Source organism: Toxotes jaculatrix, chromosome 7 (genome assembly GCF_017976425.1).
Source record: "Toxotes jaculatrix isolate fToxJac2 chromosome 7, fToxJac2.pri, whole genome shotgun sequence".
Lineage (NCBI taxonomy): Eukaryota > Metazoa > Chordata > Actinopteri > Toxotidae > Toxotes > Toxotes jaculatrix.
The window spans coordinates 16,635,828-16,650,894 of record NC_054400.1 but is presented as its reverse complement, the minus strand read 5'-3'; the positions used below and the strand labels follow the sequence as shown (position 1 = coordinate 16,650,894).

At 42.9% G+C, this 15,067-nt stretch overlaps 1 protein-coding gene across 1 annotated transcript in view; it reads left to right on the top strand.

Annotated features, from left to right (window-relative positions):
* The first annotated feature begins 1,367 nt into the window (after positions 1-1,367).
* The window catches only part of si:dkey-40c11.2 (drebrin-like protein A), a 30,296-nt gene continuing 16,596 nt past the window's right edge, over positions 1,368-15,067 (top strand). The window contains exon 1 of the mRNA XM_041042310.1: positions 1,368-1,682. Within this exon, the coding sequence (XP_040898244.1) occupies positions 1,591-1,682 (92 nt within the window). The 5' untranslated portion in view covers positions 1,368-1,590. The remainder of the gene's footprint in view (positions 1,683-15,067) is intronic.

The window sequence follows — 15,067 nt, the reverse complement described above, 5'->3', positions numbered from 1 at the left end:
CATGAACTCACTAATTATTTCCCTGACTACAGCATAATTGAAAAACAGCTGAAGGTGAAAAATGTGCCCAAAGAAGAGGAATACAAAGATGAACGTTTAAACTCTTTTGCCTCCTATGTGAGGGGTTATTTTCAAAGGTGATTGTCTCAGGTGACTGTGTCAATCCAATATTTACCACAGGATTACTCAGCCACGCTGAACTTATTCTAGATCAAATCTTAGTGGTGAAAACATGGCAAGGAGTATTCAACGTTGGGAAAAATGCTCTGAAATCAGATTTTATGAGGTCAAATCCAGAATGGGTTTGACACATTTGAAAAGAAAAAAAAAACATGAAAACCTGTGACTTTTATCCTCTACATCTGTCCTGGATTATCTAAGAATGGCTGCTAAGTAAATTACAGAGCTCAAGAACATTCCCATAATCCAAGATCTTAAATCCCCATGCCACTGACCCACAGTCAAATACCAGGGCATGAGTGTGTATGTGTGTTTGCATGTCTGGAGGGAGTTTGTTCATAGTTCACCGTCTGTGCATGTGTGAGCCTGTGCATCAGTGCATGGAAGTGTTTCGTGTGTGAGCGCAATCGTTTGGTCAGTTTGAGTGTGTGTGAGTTCCACTGTGGGGCAGCCACTGAACAGACCCCCAGCTGCTCTTAAACACTGAAACAGCCTCCCCTGCTCCTTTTTTTTTTTAATGTGCTGCCTGCTTCAGACTCAGTTCCCATGAAATTGGCTCTTCTTTGGCTCGCTCGGAGAGAGATTGCCTGCACTGTAAATGGCTTCTCTGGAGTCTGCCAAGGGCCAGTGGGGGCCAATTCAAAGACAAAAAAACGGACAAAGAGAGACTGACAGATCCAAAGCTGCCTCAGTGCCCCCTGTACCCCCTCTAAACCACATCAACAATCCCTATTCTGCATTTTTGCTCAAAAGAAAGCTTAGCCATCACAATTATTTGGGGGGGGGGGAATAGCAACAATAACATTCAAAATAAATAATTTTATTGGATTGATCCAGGCCAGTGACCCTCAGCTATCATTCATTTGCTAACAGTGTTACATAATTAGTATAACTGAGGTGAAAAATCTCCAGTGCTCTGCTTTGCTCCAGCACAGCAGTATTAGAGCAGTCGTTGTCGGTCAAAGGCAATTGATGGACAAGGGTCACCAAGTGAATAACAGAATAATGAGGATGCATGAGACTGATTTTTAGGATCTGTACGTGTAGCTTGAAGGTTGCATTGCACTTTTTCTTCCAAGTGACCCAGCTAGTGAAGTCATTATGCTTTTCCACTCTCTCAACAGGAGGTGGGGCTTTCTAGTGAAAACTTCTCCTACCCCGCTGCACAAAGACCAGTGTGCAGTCGCTGTCTCCTCCACGCTGTGAGTACGCAGCGCCTGCACCGATCGCTCCAATCGGGAACTAAAGCTCACGCTGCATGAACCTGCATAGTTTTACTGCAGTTTTCTCGGCCGCGAAAGACGCTCACTTTTCCGCTGTGGCTGTTTTCCACAAGATACTCCGACCCCGAAAACCGTCGGGACCTGTGAAGAGAGAAGCTGCGGGAGTGGTCTGGAAACTTTTGCCATCATGAGCACACGAACGGTCAACCTTGATACCTACAGCCTGTCGCTGCTCACGGCCAAAGAGGACATCCTCAACCCCCGTTCCTCCACAAACTGGTAACACACTGTGCTCTTGTACAATATTGCCATTTCTCCCATTTCAGAACCTGATTCGTTCTGGATCACAATTGTCAGCTTCATAATTCTGCGACATTATCATGAGAATCAGTAACTTCAATGCAAAGTTGATCCTGTTTCACTGCATGAGCGTAACCAGAGTGACTGTTGCGTAAGAGAGAGGGTGATTTGAATCAATCCAGTGATAGATACGGAGGTGGCCAGCACCACAGCCTGAAGTTCAGCAATGACAAATGAATGCAGACTGGTTTAGAGGCACAAGGCTGTATTGACTCTCCTCTCCTCTCCTCAGAGCTGATGTGTATGGGTAATGGGTCACTAAGCACGCCAGACGGGTGGTGTGGCTCAGAGCGCAGCACCTGGCCGGCGGTCCTCTTGTATCACCCGGGCCTTGAGCTCCGTGACTTTGCTTTTCTCCCCCAGGAGCCATGAGGCCTCATTCTTTGTGATGGGGATCGTGTGTCTCCTGATGTGCTGATCTCTGACAGGGCTTGTCTTTCAGGAAGAGACTTTGACAGACAAGCATAGTACGCATGCATGAGTAGGATCCACTAACCAATGATACCAATCAGCTAATGTTGAGCCATAACTAAGATCTGTCCAGTGAAGAAAGTGTTTTATTCTTGAACTAGCTCACTGTTTTAAATTTTGATTTTAACACATGGAACGTTAAACTGATTTGATTAATTTATTCCTGAGCACCTGACACTTGTCTCATTCTGTCCTTTTGTCACAGGTTTTGACTGGTCTATCACTATGGTGCCTGATCCTTCTTTTCCAAACAATACCAGTCTCCTGCTCTGTCCATCTGTCTCATCCTCTTTTCACCTTCTCTTACACTGTGTGTTTGTGTGTTTGATATTGTCATCTTCAGCTACAGACATGTTGTCACTGGTTATACTGTAGGGAGAATCAGAGATACGATCCCACTCTTTCCACGTATCCACTCACTTAGTTTAGAGAAGTAGGCCAAGGCCCAAGCCTGTGTGTGTATGTGTGTGGTCATGCAGAAGTGAGGGACTGATGCTGCCCGTCTCTGTTTCATCCTCCCCTGTCCCACATCTCTCACACTCACCACATGGTTTCCTTGCCCACTTTCTTCCCACTTTCTTCCTGGCTTTTCATGACGCCATGCAGCCTTGAGGAAATGAGATTCAGAACACGGTGCGTTAACCGTGACAAGTTGAAATCTGACATCTTCATGAATGGGGTGGAAAGAAGTTTCCCATCCAGGCAGAACATGCTCACTTTCCATTCTTTCTTGCATTTGAAAAAACCTCTAAAAGTTTCCATGTTCTGTATCACTATGGAAGTTTTGTCTCTTGGCAACACCTCCGTATTGACACTTCACTGATCCAGTAGTTTCTCGTTTGAAGGCATTTCCCTCACTTTCAGTGAACAACAGATCTGGATTGTGCCTCTGCCAAACCTACTGCCTGTCAAACAATCACACAAACTCTCTCAAATACACACTTACAGATGCATCTATCCACAGCATGTGCGTGTTTTATTTGGCTCACAAATAAATAAAAAGAGTAAAAGAAAGGAGAGAGAAAGCGAAATCCCCTCGCATTCACTGAGTCTACTTTAGAGGGCTAAATAACTCTGCTGGGACTGAATAGAGGGGTAGGAGGGGGACGCAATGATGTCATGATTCCCACTGTCAAACCAGTGAGACAGACACCCACCGTGTGTGTCTGGTTGTGCGTTGAAGGGATTTTATATGCGTGCATTTGAGTTTGCATGTGAATATAGCTGTTTCTGGATGTGTACATGCATCTCGCAGAGCACACTAAACTGAGTCGGGGGCGTTGAGAAGTTTGCGCGGAGAGGGGTAGGAGGCTTGTTTTGTTGAACGATCCCGCCCCCACTGTGTGGCCTTGAGGTCCCTGTGTGTATTATCTAATGACCTTGTGTCCTGAATGGGAAACAGACCCTTTGTGGGTGAGACTCTGAAGAAAAGAGGAGCAATTTCAATGCATCCTTCATTCAGACCTCTCTGCTCAACATACAGCCTTGGAGGTCTGTCCTCAGTCTCCCAGACCGCTGAGGACTACAAAGTGTCTCACTTGAAAGCTGGAAACCTGCACTGTCTGCATGTGTTTTGTGTTTGTGTGCGCTTTGAGAGACAGAATGAGAGAGAAACAGTGAAAATGCATGTTCCCAAGGACACCATCCAATCCTCTGAGCAGGAAATACTTCTAATCCTTAGCAGCAGAAATCATAATTTAAGTCCAGTTAACATCAAAATAAATGACTCAGATACTTTAGGTAAGGTCGCTGTTGCTATGTTGCTATGTTGGCCATGCACAAACTGAGATGTTTGCATGCAACTATGCTGACATCTTACTTTTAAGTGTTTGCTGTTCGTTTCGTATGAAAGAAAGAGCATGTGTTGCAAATCTAGCTCAAACTTAAAAAACACCTCGTCTTTAACAGTTCAGTAAACTTCCTCTGTCGGTAGTTTGTTCAGCATATTTTACACATTTGCGCCACAGCCAGTGAGACAATGTAAATAAAAGCAATTTTCCAAACCAGTATTATTGCAGTATTACCAGAGGTGTCTCCCTGTCAAATACTGAATAAACTACAGCACCAGCCTAGTCAAGCATGGAAAGAGAAGGGGAGAAATCAGTTTAGAAAAAATGTTTACAGCATTGTTTCAGCATGCAAAGCATATCAGATGGGAACTCCTACTGAGCTGTGAGGCAGTTTGACCTCTATTCATCAGAATTGGGTGTGGGCTGCATCCAGACATCTGTGGGCCCTGGTGACTTTGAACACACCTTCTTCATAGGCTTCTTTCTTGAAGTCCACACTTTGATACTGGGTACTGTGCTTGTGTTAAGCTTTTCACTATGCTCTCCTGTAGGGATCATTACGGTCAGGCAGTGACTCATAAATATCTGATTTTCTTGTAGTAACTGTAGGATTCAGTTTAGATAGATAGAAGTATTCAAAGATCAATCAGTTCATTTATTGTACTTTGAAAGTCTAGCTCTAGGCTTATTTCTTTTTTTCTAACATTCAAGAATCCTACTTACAAAGTGACTTTGCAGATTATATTAAAAAGATGCTATATACTGTAAAAAAAATGAACCTCTGACAGAGACATGCAAAATTCATAAAACCTGTTTGAGTGTTGTTTTTACTGGCCCAGGTGTTACTTTATCAGGTGCAGACATTTCCTCATTGATTAGAAAGAATTTCCCGAGAAGTTAAGAAGAACTTAGTGTTGCATGATGTAAAGCCTTTGCTCATGACCGTTTTTTAGGCAGAGGGGCAGCTGCAAAGCGATCTGTCACCAAACGGTAATGGTATTTGGAATGACTAATATTAAGTTTCAGTTTTAGTGTTGTTTTGAAACCTCTACGAACATATCGTTAAGCCCTCTACTTTATTTCAGTAATGCTTTTGAAATGGTGCTCAAGATGTTGTTACTTTGCTGCTGTTAGAAAATATTCCCCCAGTATTGTAATACAACATGCCATTTAACCTACTGAATTCATTAATTATCCAGATAAGGGTCATTTCTTTTTACTTTTACCTCCATTTATCTTTTCTTTGATTTTGACAGTCTGTTGGAAACTTAAGAAATCAGTCTGACTGCTTTTTATTTAAGAAACAACACACCATCCTCTCCACTCCAGGCCTCTGATCTCTTGTGAAGGGACTCTCCTGTTGATGATAAATGGAGGAGCCTTTATTTCAGCATCTGCCCGGGGTGTTTGTGTTGCTGCTACTTGCCAAAATTTCCACAGGCTCATGCATGATTAACCAAGACCTAAAGAGTTCCTGGGTCTAAAGTTACGCACTAGATGGAATACACTTGTGAGTGTGGGGAGAGGATAGGAGGGAGGAAGGGCAAAACGCAGGGCTGCAAGGTGTGTGGATTCACTTCCACGTATACTACTGCTTGTGTATGCTGCAGGTGGAAAGTATTTCTTTACCCCAGAGGGAGATTATATGTGCAAGTGCAGCAAGTCAGTTATCTTGTTTGTAAAGATAAACAACCATTATCATCATGCTGTCATCAAGAAGTCACCCACTGCCTGAACTTCCTTGCGCAGGTTCTGCTTTTCGTTAAGTTCCTTAATTTTCCACAAAGACCCACCTGTCAAAAAGAGACCCTACAGCAATATTAATGCTGGATGTCGACACACGAGCAGTTTTGTAATCCTCATCGAACTCGGTGAAGCTTGTCGTAGCTTTCTACTTCGAAACAAAACCTGCTGATCACCTGACTCTGGAATCCCACAGAAGGAAAACAAGCAGTCTGGTTGGTTTCCTCTGGCTGTTCAGGATAAAGCTTCAAAGGCCACACGCAGTGTTGTTATCAGGCTGAATGATAATAGTACGTTCGATCGACTCTTGATATAAATAGAGGTATACTGTTAATGCGAAGTTAGAGGGCAGTGGAACTGGACCAATGCCCAGTCCAGTCTCTCTGTCTCTTTCTCTCTCCCACTCTCTCCTCCCTGTACAATATTTTTCTTTACCTATAAAAACTTTGCAGTGACACTTTTGGTGTACACTGTCTTGGGCTGACCGGAGGAGTACTTGGGCCATTCCAGTGTGACATTAGAGCGAAGATTAAGCATGCGAGTGTCACATTAGGGCCCAGACATATCCTGTTTGAATAAAGTTTTTTTTAAAAAAGCCATTGCATACCACCAACATAGTTCCTATCTTAAATACACAAATTTTGCACCTGACCACAGCACTGTGTAGGTTGCGCTTTCTGTAAAACAGTACCCTCAGCTTGCCTAGCCTGCTTGTGTGAGCAAGTTTGTAGGTGGCATGTTGGAAGATGATGACAATGATGACCATAATGGCTGTTATAAGTATCTCTGTTTGGTGAATTTAGAGAATGATTCGAGCAGTAATCACTAAACAACTGCTTACTACTGCCTTAAACATTGTTTAGATTCATCTGGGGCCTAAGACAACCCTGCAAGGTAATAGTGGGTCTCAGGCATGATGAGAGATGACTGCAGAGGGCAACACTATTTGTGTTTATTTTGTGTGTGTGTGTGTGCCTCTGTATGTTTAGGTTTCTTAGCGTGCAAACTGTTGGGTGCAAGACCACAAATTGACACCGTCTTGAAATGTGACTTGTAATCGGCCCATTGAAGACACAAAAGGTTGATAATTAATGTTTCATGAGTTGGTGGCACAGCAGTGCTGTTATTCTTCTCAGTGTCAGTTTTCTATTGGGAAACTAAATAACTTAAACATTATAAACCAAAAAGAGCTGCTATCTTAAAAAAAAAAAAAAAAAGACTATAAGATTATATCCCGCAGGCATCTCTGTTTTTGATGTAGTAAAATGTTTATGAAAAGGTTGTTGTGAACAATAACCCTCAAAGTATTTTGTCAGTCGGCCTCATGCAAAACCTTTCTATCAAATCCTCCTTTTGTTCATTCAAGTGCCTCAGAGCAGTTGACCTTAATCCAGATGCCCTTCGCACATTGTTTCCACTGGAAATCTGTCCTTTTTATGCCTAGAGCAGTGGACACAACAAATACTTTATTGTTTCCCTTTTCAGCTCAAGACAAAGGCCAAGACACTCTGCTGGAAAACTTTGGCTCTATCTTTATGAAACCAGATGGATGCTTCATGCTAATACTATGAAAAATGGAAGCTGAATTGAGCTGAATTGCTTGTTTAATCTAACTAATGGGCCTTGAGTGTAGCTGAGAGGGCAGTATTTCCAAGGGTGTGTCAGATAGCTGTCTAAAAACATCTGTATTTTAGTGTTTCTTTAAACATTGGCAAGAGGATGAATATGGTGCATGGTGTGTGTGTGTGTGTGTGTGTGTGTTGTGTGTGTCCAGCTGAGGCGCTTTTAAGGGACGTCTGAACAACACTATGATATCACAGAAATAGATTCTTCTGCTGATGTTTATGTGTGTCTGAGCTGCAGAGTTTTCCAAAGACATAATCTGTGAAACCAAACCTTGGTTTCTCAAGTACACTGAAAATCACATTGCAGATGTGAGAGTGGGCTACCTATCTTAATGTTGTTGCCATGATTGGATTTCAAAGTTCTGAGGCAGCAGAAAGTGAGACTGAGTGTTTCACTTGAGCTGTAACTTCCAGAGCAGCTCCTGTGCAGCAGGCTCATTGATAAAGAATTAACTCATATGCATGATGGTCTTAAGATGAGGTCAAATTAAATTACATTTTTAAAGATTCTTGTTGGAGAGATAACAGTTGTGTTGCTTTGCTACATTTCCAGAAATAAACCAGACATGTGATATCTGGAAATCCCTCTGCTTCTGAATAAAGTTAGGACGTGTTTTAAAGTCTACTTCTGTCTTGCATCTTGATTTGAAGGCTGCTGAACACGACAATAAAGAGCCTGAATGAATGTTGTGAAAGTCACCAAGTGCATGCTGGAACATCTCATCATGTTCTCAGTGATTGTGGCTCGTGAGCATGCCAAGCAAAACACCAGCAATCAGACACCACTGGTCTGACAGCCATAGAGCTTTTGACAGCCGACAGCATATTTGTTGTTATTATGCTCTTAATTACACAGTTACAAGATCATCAGATATATGTCACCTTCGTGCACACGTGTGCATTGACTCATTCAAATACATATACACGCTTACACACAGGCAGGCACAATTCAATAAGGACACACCCCTTTCCCATTTCCATGGCTGTCCTGACACTGCGAGGTGTGATCAGCTGTGTTTGCCAAGTTGCTTAAGCAATTGCTTCCATTTCACCATGGCTACGAAGGATCAACACAGCTATAACCACGACACTCAGAGGGTTAACTGTTACCATCTTGCAGCAAAGTCACACTGGATGCAGGGTCTTGACTGAGACCTCCACTTTCCTTTCTCCTGTCTTGTTTGTTCACTCGCAGGTGGTGGGATTGGGTTGTGGGTGGGAGAGGAGATTCTGGGGTGCTCCGTTGTCCTGACGACCCTGGTGGGAAAGCTAGGTTGTTTGTTAAGAGAGGCTGAATGGAACTGAGGAGATGAGTGGAGTAGGACTGATGAGGCTGGGAAGGGGTTGCAAATGAATGGGCTCAGAGACTTGGTAAGAAATATAGAGGAATAATGAGATGAGAAAGGACAACAGTGAGAGGAAGGAGAAAGAATCGCAGTGAGTGAAGACAAGTTGAGCGGGGTGGTCTTTGCTTGAGGTTGTTGAAAAGTAAAATCATCAAAGGACTGAAGTTGGGGGAGTGATGGGTGGAGAAAAGGGAAAGATTAGAGGACAGGTGAAGGGGTAAAGAGAATCAAGGAGGCTGCAGAGAAGATGGGCCAAATGAGGTCTAAGTAGGTATGTGATACTTTAGAGAGTTCGCTTTGTTTAACTGAAGGAAATGATTGAAGATAAGATGCCATCACATTTTTAATGGTCCCATAATAAGGAAAGCTGTTCCTGTGTGTGTACATGTATGTATGTGTAGCAGTGTGGGACGGCTTGAACAGGAAATGCCAGAGTGATCCCACTGGACAACGATTTTAGACGGTTTATCATCACTCATTCCTCTCCTCTCCCCTCCTCTCCTCTCCTCTCCCCTCCTCTCCTCTCCTCTCCTCTCCTCTCCTCTCCTCTCCCCTCCTCTCCTCTCCTCTCCTCTCCTTTCCATTCATCCCTCCACATGTCAGGTGCAGGGAAATAAATTTTGTTCCCATCCACTCCCCTATAGCTCTCTGAGCAAACCATATACCTCCCTGTTAAGAGTCATAACAATTTACCCCATAGAGACTCACGACAATTCCCCCTCTAATACTTCCATCAAGACACTTGCCCCCAATAACCACATACTCTTCTGCCCCCTTGGAAACCTCCTATACACTCTGGCTGTTTCCCATTGTGTGCCATTGTTAAATGTGCCCCTCTTAGCCTACCCATTTATACCTATCTACATCCCCTGGTGCTTTTCATCGTTTTTCCCAGTGTGAACCCTATCTTTGAGTGGCTTTTCTCCAACCTGAATATATCCCACACCCTCTCCATGTCCCCCCAGTCATTGTTTAACCACACACCCTCACGACACTGAACTTCGTGTACCCATCTTCTATGAATCTCAACTTCTACTCTGCTTCTCTCAGCACTGTTTTGGCCCCAAGCCCTTAAGTCTTTTCTTTACCAGTCCGAGAACTGGACCAGACTAATAAGGGTTTAGCCCTATGGGGGAAAAGAAAGTGAACCGAGTTGTACCCTGAAGTGTAAATATACCTATGTCCTCTGTTATCAGCTTATACATAGAGTACGTTAGATGCAACTGGGGAAGTCTAGACTGCTTCCTCCTGCTTGAATTAATATGTCACAAAGCTTTGAAAGGAAGGATGCTGTTTCTGTGTATCTCTTTAATACTAGTTGGACTGAACTGTTCCAAGTTTCAGACTGTCCAAGGTTTAAAAAATAGTGACATGACATGGTACGGTAATAAATATTGTTCTCACACACCTACAATGACACCCACTTGCCTTTCTTGAAGGTTGGGATTATATTACACAGACAGGAGTGTGGTAGCTAAGTAATTAGTACATGTGCAGATCTACTTACACAGTTACTGGCTAATGTTATCTGTGGATTAACTCGTGGCTGTAACACGAGACCAGCTGCTGTCCATGCAGTCCACCACTACATGCACTGCCTCACAGGTCATCACCTGACAGCACAGTGTTCAGTGCTGTTCAGCTGTGTCAGCCCCCAGTCCAAGTCTTAATGATATGTTTTATCTGTTTGTTGTTTCAAGACGTTTTTGAGTTGACAGCTATACAGCAGCATAGTTTTTTTTGTCTTTCTCTCTCTCTTTGTCCATCCCCCGCTCTTTTCCATCTGCCTCAGGACAGAAAGGGCTGTTTTCTGTCACTGGTCCTTGGCAGCGATTTAATTACTTATTTGTTTAGTTTGTCATATTCTAAACTTCTCTGGCTCCGTGTTTTGCTGAGAAAAGACATTTTCCTCCCTCCCCTCCTCCTTTCAGCATTCCATCCAGTCTCTCCCTCTGCCCTTCTCTACCTCACCCCCCACTGACTGATACTGTAGGCACTCTTTTGTTTTAATTTTTTTTTTTAACCCAAGCTATCCTACATTTTTTTAGCTACACTTTCTGTTCTTTCTTATAATTTTGTTCTTCATCGCCTCTGTCATTTCTCCCACTATTTACCATTCTCTCCAGGCCAAATAACTTCAGCGGTCTGTAATAGTCTCCAGGGGAGTCCGATGTGTCCTCCACCCAGTCAAATATTATACAGATCAGTCAGTGTTACTCAGAGGGTGGATCTGAGCAAGTACTCTTGTGGGTCAATCAGACAGTCCAATTAAACTTCAAACTCACTTGCACCAATTTTGTTGAAAGGGGAGTTAAACATGACTTATCATTAGTGTGACCACTATTCCACCAAAAAAGCAAAGAAATATTTTCATGATGATGCAGTACAGGTTACTTGAAGTTGTCCTGTTCAGTGCATGATGATTATTTTAGAACTGGCTTTCAGTTCATGAATAGTCAAAACAAGATGAGAAAGGACACCTAAGAAAAAAAATTTTAAAAAAGGATGTGTCTTTAGACTAACATGAGATCACATTTCCACCCCAGCATGTCTCAACATCCTGTAGTCAGACTGTCAGAGTTTTCAAAGCATGCGAAGCAAACAGTAGTTCTTGCATTACTTTGTTTGCTGTGGAGTCACTGGAGCCCTTCAAGTTTACTTGATTGGTAGTCTCATCTATTAATGCAATTAAACTTTTTAAAATGTTAAACAAACAAAATATGGAACTAAAGAAAAACTTGAGCATTTAATGACAGAACAGAATTCAAAGGTATTAATGCAGATTCAGCTTCAGGCTGAGCTGAAGTGTCAGAGCGAAAGGTGAAGCTTTTACTCAACAGAGTTTCTGTTTGTCAGTATTATGGTAAGATTACTGCAGGCGGTTGGATTAGTCATGTTGAAGATCCAGTTTTTTGTGGTAAAATGTCACTGAAGCATAGCGGCTTTCACAGATGCATTATTCTTTATGCTGTATCATTTATATTAGAATAATGGGAAAGTCAGGAGTGTTTATTCTGAGAGATTATAAACCTGTCATCTGCAGTAATACTGCTAGAATTAATCAATCAAGCTCTTTGTGTGTGTGTGTCCAGTTGGATATCCTGTTTGGCCATTGTAAGTTCTGTTGACTGGGACTTGGCACGGTGTGGTTATTGGATCAAGGTTTGTGTGCTAGGCACTACCATCACACAATAACCCACAGGCAGAGTCTCTGCCAGAGGTTCACATGAGGCCTGCCAGCTTTACTTCTGACCCAGTGATACATGTGGAATAAACCAGAAACTACGTGGTGGACTGGAGTTTGGCCATATATGTTTTGAAATAATAACATACTTCTGCTTATTATTCCTTTCACAATTTGGGATTTTGTTATACACTGCCCTTCTCATGGGGCATAACCTGAATCCCATCTCAGTGGGAGAAGTAGCATGTTAAAGGATATTACACCTTACTTCATAAACCACAGTACTGCTTGGAGATGTTTGGATTGTTTATACGTGCCTTCACCCGGCATCATTGCGGGGATCCACAAACATCCCGCTAGCTATTGTCTTTGGTTTCTGCCTTGTGACCTTATCAGCGCATCAACATTGTTTTCTAATTCGCAACTCATTCAACTGTAAATTACATCTCTCTATTCAATTAATGACCAAGACTTGTCTCATTTGTGATGAGTAGAAGAATATTACTTCACTAATGTAATTTTAAGTTGTCCTCTGGGAGTCTTTGGCGCTGTGTTTCAATCCCCTCCTGGTCAGCTGGTCTTATTAAGGGGCCCTGGTTCTTGGTCTGTGGGGATCACAGTGGTTACAGCCTGCTCTCTGCAGGGCACCTGACTGAATCCTCTGCATCAAGCCATGGGACTGAGGACCAAGACTATCCCTTTCTGCGTGCTTTTTCCTTCCCCGTTTTCGTTGCAATTTACCTCTTTCCTTACCTGCTCCCTCTCTAGCTCTGTCTCTGTTTTTCTTTCTGGCACTCTTTCTCCAAGTGGATCTGGGTCAACGGGGATAGTTAATAAGCACAGAGAGGTGTTCACATAAACACCATCCATCAGCAGCAGTCTACATCATTTTGACATCCACGTTTCATCACTTAATGAAGAGCCAAAGAGGAAAACTCTGATTTGGTCACAGTTTTAATTACTGTGATTGTGATTGTGGTTGAAGCTGGACATTCCTCTTGCTTTCAGTTTATAGTCAAATTGTTTCGTTTTTTTTTCCGAAACAATACAAATTAAATTTTCCTTTATTTAAAGCGTGTATGCTTTCTTGCAACATCTTTCACCACATTACAATTTGAACATGCCTGTGGTGTACCCTGCCACATTTCTCAGTCATGATGTTTACATTGATGCATCACCTTAAAACACACTGTGCCACTCTGTAGGCCTCTACAAGCCTGACAAATGCAGTATGCCATTCTTCTCTTCTTTGGCTGTTATTGCTTTATCAGTCTCTCATTTCGACACTTCCTCTCTCTTACTCACATTTCTCAAACTCATAAACGCTCAACCCTTCCACGTCTCTGCAGTCCAGACGGACGGAGGAATGCGTGTACCAGTGGGGTCGCCGCATGGACACTATATGAGTAACATGCAGGACAGGGGAAGGGAAATGACTTTTTCAGCAGTTCAGTCTGGCTGGACTTCTTTTGCCCATGTTTGGCGAGAGGAAATGAGCGCTGTGTGCTGTGGGGACGTCTCTGGGCTCCCCGCTCCAACGCAGACAGAAAGGTAGACTGAAAAAGGGCTAAAAATAGCACTGGGAGCCCAGGTCAGCTTTGAGCCAAGAGTAAGAAGTTTGGAGGTGGGGGGTTGCAAAATGAAGTGAAGAGAATGAAGTTTGCAGGGAAGTAGATCACCGATCTTGACAAATGCCTTACATCAGGGTTGGTGGTACCACTGGGTATGTGTGTGTGCAATATGTGGAATGAGAAGAGCAGGAGAAAAAGGAGCTAAAGAATGATCTGATGGAGGGTTTAATCTGGGCAGTGAATCCTGGTGAGAGCTCCCAGCCTCATCCATTTTCTCATATCTTTCTCTTCATGTGCAGTTTATCATATCGCAACAGCGTGCATAACCACAAATCTCTCATATCTCCCCCGCTGGCAAAGATGGAATGAATAAATGACCTATGAGCCCCACAAGATCTTCCTGTCAGAGAGGCACACTGGGTAGGAAGTGTGGAGTGGAGGGAAAAAAGATGAGGATAACATATTGGTTCAGTTTGTGAAAGAGGCATGGTGTGCGACAGGATTCAAAGTAGGAGGGAAAGAAATATGCTGTTGTTGGAGATGGGGGTCAGAATAATGAATTTAGAGTAGTAATGATGGTGAGATATCAGCAGAATATATGGAGAGAGTGGGAATGGTGAAAGTGAACAAGGAAAATGAAAAATGGTATTTGGTTCTAGGGTTCAAAATTGCGTTCTCATAGGCTTATTTTGCTCTTTCTTGTTGTATAATAAGTACAATTAAATGCATTCCCTGAGAGCATCAAAAGAAAATTGGATAGAAGTACAAAGAAACAAAATCTGCCAAAGTCTTCCTAGAAATTACAACACAATACAAGTGTGTACATTGCGTTCAAGTGCTCCCTGCGTATTACAACACTCTCAAATGGTTCAGAGTTTAGCCTGGTGTAGTGGAATGCCTGGATAAGTGAAAACAAGGCCTCCTCCAGCACAGCTTACCATCTGCTTCTGTTATGTTCATCTTGAAATGGTAGAGCGTAGCATGTTTGGAGGTATTACAGGGGCTGTGGTAGTCCAAAACAAACCATCCCTATTGTTACTGGCTCAGGCTTACAGTATCTTGTGCGTACATGAGCGTGTGTGTGTGTGTGTGTTTATGTGCTGTGTGGATGCCTTTGTCTTTGTATACACTCAGATGAATGGCTGTTTATTTGTTTTAAAGCTGCACTGAGGGGCTGGCAGTGGTTATTATGCACAGATTTCATTTCTCATTGTTAATTACTTAAAAAAAAAAGTTTCAGATTATGACATCATTGTTTTTTTTGCTTCTCTTTGCCTCGCCCTCTCCCCTTTTCATGCACCTCACTCCCCTCCATGCTGGCCTCTTTCCCTACATTTCACATTTCTCTTCTCTTCTTCTCTTCTCTTCTCTTCTCTTCTCCCTCTGTCCCTCCCTCTCTCAGAGTTGAGGTCATAGCTGGCTGGCTTCGGAGGTGGGCTGGTGTACAGACTTAAGAGAGTCTGTTTTTCTCATCAGTCAGTTGAGCTCTCACAAAACCTACATGTGTGAAGGGATGGGGGTCTATCCGCCCTGTTAGTCGGGGAAAATTTTACTACCACTACAACTGCTGATGT